General features: G+C 48.6%; 1 protein-coding gene across 1 annotated transcript; it reads left to right on the top strand.

Moving 5' to 3' along the window:
* The first annotated feature begins 511 nt into the window (after window positions 1–511).
* Window positions 512–9,510, top strand: LOC101173040 (glutathione S-transferase theta-1-like). Its single transcript, XM_023958914.1, has 5 exons — window positions 512–678; window positions 985–1,072; window positions 1,561–1,711; window positions 6,666–6,842; window positions 9,116–9,510. Exons 1-5 carry the CDS (start codon window positions 573–575, stop codon window positions 9,314–9,316), a joined length of 723 nt encoding a protein of 240 aa, XP_023814682.1. The 5' UTR covers window positions 512–572; the 3' UTR covers window positions 9,317–9,510.
* The last annotated feature ends 306 nt before the right edge of the window (window positions 9,511–9,816 follow it).

Genomic DNA, 9,816 nt, shown 5'->3' with positions numbered 1-9,816 from the left:
GGATTTTAAAAACACCACATTTGCACGCATGATTGCCTAGGCACTTCAACATTGGGAGGTGGGTCATCTAGACCCACTAGACAGAGCTCTGAATCTTTTTTCTTCAATGATTTGTGATCTTCACTGGTGTCCATGGATTACATAAAATCTTTCCACCTTTATCCACCTTTGTCATGGTAGGGAGAACACGTCAATATGGGGGGGGGGGGGTCATCTAAGATAGCACAAGGGTTAAAATTGGTTTCCTGTGTTTTCTGATGGGGGGAACTCCGGATGAAGCTTGGGTCCGTCTTTGGAGAGTCAGGTGAAGCTTACACCGCCTGCCTTCAAACTCATTATGAACACAGAGCCGCATCACAGACAAAGAAGATCCAAATGTCCTTATCTCAGCTGTGTTTACTATTTTTTAGACCAAGTGGGGGCTAAAGGTCAGACTGGTCACCCCAGACGGCCTGTTTACTTTGAAGTGTCGCCATCATTTAGAGCTCAGGGAATCCTCCTACAGCGAAGAGAGGAGGAGCTCTGTAGGATAACAGGCGGTGGACGGCAGCTACAGCCTCACACTTGACAGGATGGAGCTGTATCTGGACCTTCTGTCCCCGCCATGCCGCGCCGTCTTCTTGTTCGCCAAATCTCTCAGGATCCCTTTTGAGTTCAAGCATGTGGAACTTGCAGATGGTAAGCAGACTCCCAGTTGCATGCAGCCTTCAAATGTGGAAAGTTTAAAATCAGGAAGTGGAGAAAACCTTTTTCTCCTTTATTTTGAAGCTTCCCGTTTTCTCCCATGTAGCCTAGAAAGAGCTGCATTCCTTTGATATCAGTTCACATCCGTTTCAGTCCAGCCCAGCAGGCTGGGGAGTACAGTTACATTAACCCCTCAGCGTCTGTCTCTTCCTGCTGTGCCTCTGTGCTGGGGGCTGCAAAGACAAAGGTGGTCAGAGAAGATGATGTTAGCGCCTCATTTCCCTCTCTTTTTTGTTTCAGGGCAACAGTACAGTGAGGAGTTTGCAAAACTCAGCATTGTAAAGAAAGTTCCTGTTCTGAAGGATGGAGACTTTGTTCTGACAGAGAGGTAGAGAGGCTGAATCTGTGTGGACTCATGCTGCTGCGTTTCTTCTACTCTCACTGTGTATGTGTGTGTGTGTGTGGGGGGGGGGGGCATTCAGCATCAGCACAGGCCAGGCTTGTGGTCTCAGAAGACGTCACATTTGTCCAACCTCAAAAGAGGGAGCATTCTTCTACACAAACTTTACTAACTTGGCCCAAACAGTTCACAATGGAAGCTGGTCTTTCAACCCTCATCCATTTGTGCTTTCAAATAACTCCCATCATCCTCCTCTCAGACATTCAGTCTGACTGACATGTGAGCAAACATCTAAAGCTGCATGTAAACCAAAGATGAATTTCTGTCTAAGCTTTTACATTTTCATCATCTGACAGACAGAAATGTGAAAGTGTTCGGCTGGTGGTGGCTTTTGGCTTTCTGATGTTCAGAGCTGCTCGTTCTGACTGAACGTTTTCAGGCTGGGGTCATGGTTCTAAGATTGTTCTGTGTCACAGCACGGCCATCCTGAAATTCCTGGCTAGGAAGTGCTTGGTGGCGGATCATTGGTTCCCGGCTGACCTGCGGCAGCAAGCTCTGGTTAATGAGTACTCATCTTGGCAGCACCTGAACCTGCGATCACACTGTTCAAAGGTCTTCCTGTTCAAGGTTTGTGTCCCTGATTGGTCACCTGCCTCACCTGACACCCTTTGACATAAAAAATCCTCAAATTTGCAGCATAAACAGAAAGTTTCTTATAGAACACTGTGATGCTACATACACAACCAGGCATGTGTAGCGTGTTCAAGTACACGCTAATTGTGGGTTTTTGAACCCACTTTTAGGATATGGTGTTCACACTGGACTCTCACTACCCGATACTAGCGCATCTACTCACAGCCTGTGCAAGATGTCGACATGGTACAAATCTTGCAAATCTTTCTCCAGACTTTGTCTTTCACAGCTTTATTCTAATAGATGAATGTGGCGCCGGTGAGGTCGGCAGCCGCCGCGACTGCTCCGACCCTGCTCCGACCTATTTTACCTCGTTTTTTACCTCCTTTTTCTTAACAACTCTAAACTGGCTATTACATCACCATGGGGTGCATTAGGTACGACCGAAATGCTCTCATTTCTCTTGCTGCACAACATACTCACGTTTCGATGCTTCTAACTTCGGATCCGAGTTGGCCGAGAGAGATCCTGAGAGAGAACAAAGGACGCGACCCGAAGTGGCGGCCACGAGGGAAACGAGCCGGCGTCAGGAACAGGCTGAGAGCCCGTGCACACCGCACACCTCTGCCTAGCATCCTGCTCGCCAACGTCCAGTCACTGGAGAACAAGCTTGACGACCTCAGGGCCAGGGTAAAGTTCCAGAGAGACATTCGGGACTGCGATCTCTTCTGCTTCACCGAGACATGGCTGAATCCAGCGGTGCCGGACTACGCCATACAGCCGGCCGAGTTTTTCTCGGTTCACTGAGTGGACAGGACACGCGACTCGGGGAAGACAAGGGGAGGTGGAGTGTGTCTAATGGTGAACAGCAGCTGGTGCAACAGCACGAGTGTTGTTCCACTTACACGCTCCTGCACACCCAACCTGGAACTATTGACCATCAAATGTCGTCCTTTTTATCTTCCCCGGGAGTTCACATCGGTCATAATCAGTGCCGTTTATATTCCACCACAAGCGGACACGGACGCTGCCCTATGTGAGTTGCATTAGGCACTCACACAGCACCAGACTCAACACCGGGACGCTGTGCTTATTGTGGCAGGGGACTTTAACAGTGCCAACCTCAAACGCGCAGCGCCGAACTTCTATCAGCACATCACCTGCCCGACCAGGGGCAAAAGGACACTGGACCACTGTTACACAACAGTTAAGGATGGCTACAAGGCACAATCTCATCCACCGTTTGGGAAATCTGACCACGCCGCCATCTTTCTCATGCCAAAATATAAACAAAGGCTCAAACAGGAAGTTCCGGTTCAGAGAGAGGTCGCGCGCTGGACAGGCCAATCGGTGGCCGCCTTACAGGACGCACTCGAGGACGCTGACTGGGGCATGTTTCGAAACAGCTCCGATGACATCAACGTGTTTACGGAAGCGGTTGTGGGATTTGTGGGGAAACTAGCGGATGACACCGTACAGAAAACGAAGATCAGAACGTTTCCCAATCAGAAGCCGTGGGTGGATAAAACCATCCGTGACGCTCTGAGATCTCGCACCGCTGCCTATAACGCGGGACTCGCGTCCGGGGACATGGAGCTGTATAAGGCTGCGTCATACAATGTCCGGAAGGCGGTGAAAGAGGCGAAGAAGCGCTACGGGAGGAAACTAGAGTCACAACTCCAACAGAGTGACTCCAGGAGCCTGTGGCAGGGACTAAGAACAATAACGGACTATAGAGCACCAACATCCGGTGTGACGAGCGCGGACAGGACTCTGGCAGACGAACTGAACACCTTCTATGCTCGTTTCGAGGCTGCAGCCAAGGACGCTAGCGATGCTAATGCTAGCGTCGCTAAAGCTAGCGGTACTAACGGCTGTAGACAGGAAGTCACTACCAGTACCAGTAACGCGTTTATCATCTCCGAACATGACGTGAGGAGAGCCTTCAGGAGAGTAAACACCAGGAAAGCAGCAGGTCCAGATGGCATCTCAGGTAGAGTCCTCAGAGCCTGCACAGACCAACTGGCACCTGTGTTCACAGAGATATTCAACATCTCTTTATCTCAGTCGGTGATCCCTACATGCTTTAAGGAGTCTGTTATTGTTCCAGTCCCAAAGAAACCCCATCCTACTTCCCTCAATGACTATCGACCTGTAGCCCTCACCTCAGTAGTGATGAAGTGCTTTGAGCGACTGATCAAAGACTTCATTATCTCCTCACTACCTGACACACTGGATCCACTACAGTTTGCTTACCGTTCGAACCGCTCAACGGACGACGCTATCTCTCATCTACTTCATACTTGGGACTCAGCCCATCTCTGTGTCAGTGGATCTCCAATTTCCTAACTGGCAGACCCCAGGCAGTAAGGATGGGCGGATTTGTCTCAGCTTCCATCACTCTCAACACTGGAGCCCCTCAGGGTTGTGTTCTGAGCCCTCTACTGTACTCACTGTACACGTACGACTGCGTGGCGTCCACCAACTCCAACACCATCATCAAATTCGCTGACGACACCGTTGTGGTGGGCCTGATCACTGATAATGATGAGACGACCTACCTGAAGGAGATTGGACATCTGGAAAACTGGTGTCAGAGGAACAATCTCCTCCTAAACATCAGCAAGACAAAGGAGTTGATAGTGGACTTCGCCACAAAGCAGAAGAGGAACTACCAGACCCCTGTCATCGACAAGAGCCCAGTGGAGAGAGTGAACAGCTTCCGATACCTCGGTGTCCACATCACGCAGGACCTGTCATGGTCCTGTCACATCAACACCGTGGTGAAAAAGGCCCGGCAGCGTCTTTACCACCTTAGACGCCTGAGAGACTTTAGACTGCCCTCTGTGGTGCTTAGGAACTTTTACTCTTGCACCATAGAGAGCATCCTGACGGGAAACATCACAACCTGGTTCGGGAACAGCACCATGCAGGACAGACGAGCTCTCCAAAGGGTGGTGGGTTCAGCTGAGCGCATCATCCACACCGAGCTCCCTGACCTGCACTCAATCTACGGCAGGCGGTGCTGGACCAGGGCCAGGAAGATAACAAAGGACCTCAGCCACCCCGACAACGGACTGTTCTCGCTGTTGCGGTCAGGAAAGCGATTCCGCTCTCTGAAGGCTAACACAGAGAGACTGAGGAGGAGCTTCTTCCCGCAGGCGATACGGACTCTTAACCAGTAATCATGAACATTATACACACAAGCCACTTTCACATGTCACTTTTAGAGCATATTTTCACACATTCGGACATTCTGTTTTTATGTTTTTATATTTGTATATTCCTATATTTTATATCTATCTTCCTATTCCTATTGATATTCTTTCTTGTTTGAGGTCGCGGGCGGTCGCCTAAGCATTTCACTGCACATTGTACGCTGTATGATTGTGTGTGTGACAAATAAAATTTGAATTTGAATTTGAATTTGAAAGACTTGGTGTCATAGAATTCCAACTGGGCACAAACCCTGATTATTAATTCTCCTTCGTGATAATGTTTACTACGGTTGGTACTTCTGTGTTAGGAAAAGGACGCTGCCCACACTTCACTAGCAAATCCAAGTCCTTGATTGGTCATGGAGGGATGGATGGATGAATGGATGGAGGGATGGATGGATGGATGGAGGGATGGATGGAGGGATGGATTGGTGTATGGATGGATGGAGGGATGGATGGATGGAGGGATGGATTGGTGTATGGATGGATGGAGGGATGGATGGATGGAGGGATGGGTGGAAGGATAGATGGGGGTGGGAGGGATGGATGAATGGATGGATGAAGGGATGGGTGGAAGGATAGATGGGGGTGGGAGGGATGGATGAATGGATAGATGAAGGGATGGATGGATGGAGGGATGGATGGATGGATGGGTGTATGGATGGAGGGATGGATGGATGGATGGGTGTATGGATGGAGGGATGCATGGATGGAGGGATGGATGGATGGAGGGATGGGTGGAAGGATAAATGGGGGTGGGAGGGATGCATGGATGGAGGGATGGATGGGTGGAGGGATGTATGTATGGATGGATGGGTGGATGGATGGATGGAGGGATGGATGGATGGATGGATGGAGGGATGGATGGATTGGTGTATGGATGGAGGGATGGATGGATGAATGAATGGATGGGTGGAGGGATGGATGGAGGGTTGTATGGATGGAGGGATGGGTGGATGGATGGATGGGTGGATTGGTGTATGGATGGAGGGATGGATGGGTGGAGGGATGGATGGATGGAGGGATGGATGAATGGATAGATGGAGGGATGGGTGGGTGGAAGGATAGATGGGGGTGGGAGGGATGGATGAATGGATAGATGGAGGGATGGATTGGTGGAGGGATGGGTGGAGGGATGGATGGGTGGATGGATGGAGGGATGGGTGGGTGGATGGAGGAATGGATGGAGGGATGGATGGATGGATGGATGGGTGGATTGGTGTATGGATGGATGGAGGGATGGATGGAGGGATTGGTGGAGGGATGTATGTATGGATGGATGGATGGATGGAGGGATGGGTGGATGGAGGGATGGGTGGATGGATGATGGATGGATGGATTGGTGTATGGATGGATGGAGGGATGGGTGGATGGAGGGATTGGTGGAGGGATGTATGGATGGATGGATGGAGGAATAGGTGGATGGAGGGATGGGTGGATGGATGATGGATGGATGGATGGAGGGATGGGTGGATGGGGGGTGGATGGATGGATGGAGGGATGGATGGATGGAGGGATGGGTGGATTGGTGTATGGATGGATGGATGGATGGATGGATGGATGGATGGATGGATGGATGGATGGATGGATTGGTGGATGGGTAGGAGGCCAAAGAGCAGATGTCATGGTCACGCCTCTAGCTTACAATACAGTGATGAGCCTTCCTGCATTGACAGAAGTGATGGATGAGGAAAACCATGATTGACCAAACTGTAAACTGTTACCTGCAGACTCTGTTTCCAGCAATTATGGGCTCTGAAGTCTCCAAAGAGAAGATGGACGTTGCCCTTGAGGATCTGAGACAGTCCTTGGACCTGATGGAGGAGAAATTCCTTCAGGATAAATTATTCCTCATCAGCAACAGAATCTCTCTGGCAGATGTGTTGGCAGTCGTGGAGGTCATGCAGGTAGGAAGAGGATCTGCCTGCTTTAGACTGGAGTCAGTTGGATTTCTTTTTCAGCGGTAAATGTACAAAGCATTTAGTGAAATCTGTTTGCGTGCACTAAAACGTGAACAAACACCTCTACAAAGTAACTTTGTGTCCAGGGGCCTCATTTATAAAACTGCGTAGGATTTGCGTCAGAAGTGGCGTACGGATGAAACATAGGACGTGCGTACGCACAGAAATATTCGGATTTATAAAACCGTGCGCACGCACATCCTACGCATCTTTCCCTTAATAAATCACAACCGATTCTAAATGCAGCTTTTGAGGCTTCATGACACGCCCATAGTTGCCCATAAATAGTCCGTGAAACGCCCACAAATGAATATTCATTGATTGGGAAATCATGGCAAACACCGAGAGGAAATCAAAAACACGTAACTTCACTCAATGTGAAGTAGAAGTTATCGTTGGCGAGGTGGAAAAGAGGAGAATAATGTTGTTTGGAGGGCACAGTGTGGGCATTACTAATGCCAAAAAGGCACGTGAGTGGCAAACGGTGGCAGACGCCGTAATGCTGTAGCCTCACAACCTCGGACCATGGCTGAAATAAAAAGTCGCAGAGGTCCAACAGGACGGCTGGAGGAAGTGGGAACCGGCTCATAAGCCACTCGTCCTCGTTTGCCAGCAAGTCTTCTTGCTGTCTAAAGATGCGTTCACTCCGAATTCTTCCATTTGCCACATCTTCTAAGAGCGCCAGATCAGCCATTGTGCGTCATTACGCATTGTGATGGGGCATTTTATTTCCCTCCATTTAATTACATCTGACAAGCTACAGATGTCGGTAATAATCCACGTGGAAATGGGAAATTGATCAGCAAATGTAATTTCTTGTTGCTTTGTGAATGGTGGAGACATACGCCATACATTCATCATTCATTCATCTTCTTTACCGTTTATTCCCTTTCGGGGTCACGGGGCTGCTGGAGCCTATCCCGGCCACTTGGGCGTAGGCAAGGGATGCCCTGGACTGGTCGCCAGTCTGTCGCAGGGTAGAATATCCTCAATCACACATCCATTCGCTCTCACACTCACACCTATGGACAACTTAGAGTTGCCAATCAACCTATGAAGCATGTTTTTAGACGGTGGGAGGAAGCCGGAGATCCCGGAGAAAACCCACACATACACCGGGAGAACATGCAAACTCCACACAGAAAGACACATCTGCTGACGCCTCTATAAAAAAAGTGATCATATTTCTCTTCAGTTGGTTTGACCTAAAGCAGCTTTTCTGCTGGGCTAAAGAAGACACAACTCAGGAATGGGGAATTACGGTTGCAGCACCGAGCAGCAGCATGCCTGAAGTCAGATCCCGTAGTTTGGAGGAACCACAGAAACACGTTTGAACGACTTTATGAATCAGCGATGCCATGCACAGTTATATCTTGTGAAACCTGGAGGAGAAAATAGGATTCTCCATATTCAGAACTCAAAATGACCTCATCAAACTTTATTGTATTGGGTGTGTTCCCTTGCTAAGATGTAATTTGCTTTTTGTGGCTTATGTCTTTGTGCAAATTTTTTTTTACAGCACGTTGTAATGAGCTGTGTGAATGACACTCTAATTTAACTTTTGAATCAATACAAACTAAAGTCAAACATGTAAGCACATATTTTCCAAAACAAAAACATTCATCTTATTCTTTTCAGTCTCTTTAGTCCCCCTTCCAGTGTTCAACCAGGAATTCCAATGTCCAAAAAATATAAACCCATAAGGAAATGTAAGTTCAAAACAAAAAAAAATGGAATAATCTCACCAAAATGTTTCCAGCCTTAATCCAGTTTTCTTGGGTGGATCACATCTTATTTCATTTCTTCCTCGGGTCCCTCGTAACCTTCCTCAGCCTTTTTCCTTATTTCCTCCTCTCACAATTGCAGACGCCCAAACTTTTCTCTTTTTCTTCCCTCGCTGGTGACTCCACCCACTTCCTCCAGAATTCACATAATCCAATATAGAATAAGAAGCATCTTTACAAACAAAGAAACAGTTCCTATTTGTGTTAAAGCACTTGTTTTTCCAAACCCATGTGCACTTTATTCATATCTGTAGTTCAGTAACTCCTGTTTTTTTTTGTCCACTGCATCCACACCTTTGTGGCAATACTACAACGCTGTGTTCTGCATTCTGATTGGCTGTAGATCCTTATCAACAAAGTTCCTCTGTGCCATGTCTACTGAACTGGAGGAGACACTTGGGGGGGGGGTTAACGTCTCTGTTTCCTGGGCGTCAGCCTCTTGCAGTGGCCTTGGACGTGCTGGAAGGGCGGCCGAAGCTGAGTGCCTGGAGAGATCGGGTGAAGAAGGAGCTTGGAGAGAAGCTGTTTGAAGAAGCTCATGAGAGGATTCGAGACTCCAAGGGCCTGCAACAGAAGATGCAGAACAACAGCACTTTGGAAAAGCTCAAACCCAAGTATGAGAAGCTTTTCCGCTGAGAAAGTGTGAAGACAAAGAGATTCCAGCTTCGTGATTTCCTGTCTGAAGGATTCTGCTGCAGGTTTAGCATGAAGAGTTAAGCAATCTTTGAACCATCTCAAAGCTATTAAGGTCTTTGTTAAATTGTGTGTCTGCATCAGTAATGACAAAAGCTTAAGCAAGAATACCAGTGATTAAAAAACTCTTCAGACTTCTTGTGACTTTTTTTAAATCAAAATATCCATCCATCTTCCTCCACTTATCTGGGACCGGGTCACGGGGGAAGCAGTCTCAGCAAAGATGCCCAGACTTCCCTCGCCCCAGCCATTTCCTCCAGCTCCTTTGGGGGGACCCTAAGACGTTCTCAGGCCAGCCAAGAGACGTAGTCCTGGGTCTGTGCCTCCGCCCAGTGGGACATGGGCGGAAAACCTCCCCAGGGGAGGCGTCCAGGAGGCATCCAGACTAGATGCCCGAGCCCGAGGAGGAGAACGGTTCTACTCCGAGCTCTCCGCTGGTGACC

Source organism: Oryzias latipes, chromosome 9 (genome assembly GCF_002234675.1).
Source record: "Oryzias latipes chromosome 9, ASM223467v1".
Taxonomy (NCBI): Eukaryota; Metazoa; Chordata; class Actinopteri; order Beloniformes; family Adrianichthyidae; genus Oryzias; species Oryzias latipes.
This window is presented reverse-complemented; position numbering and strand designations above follow the sequence as displayed.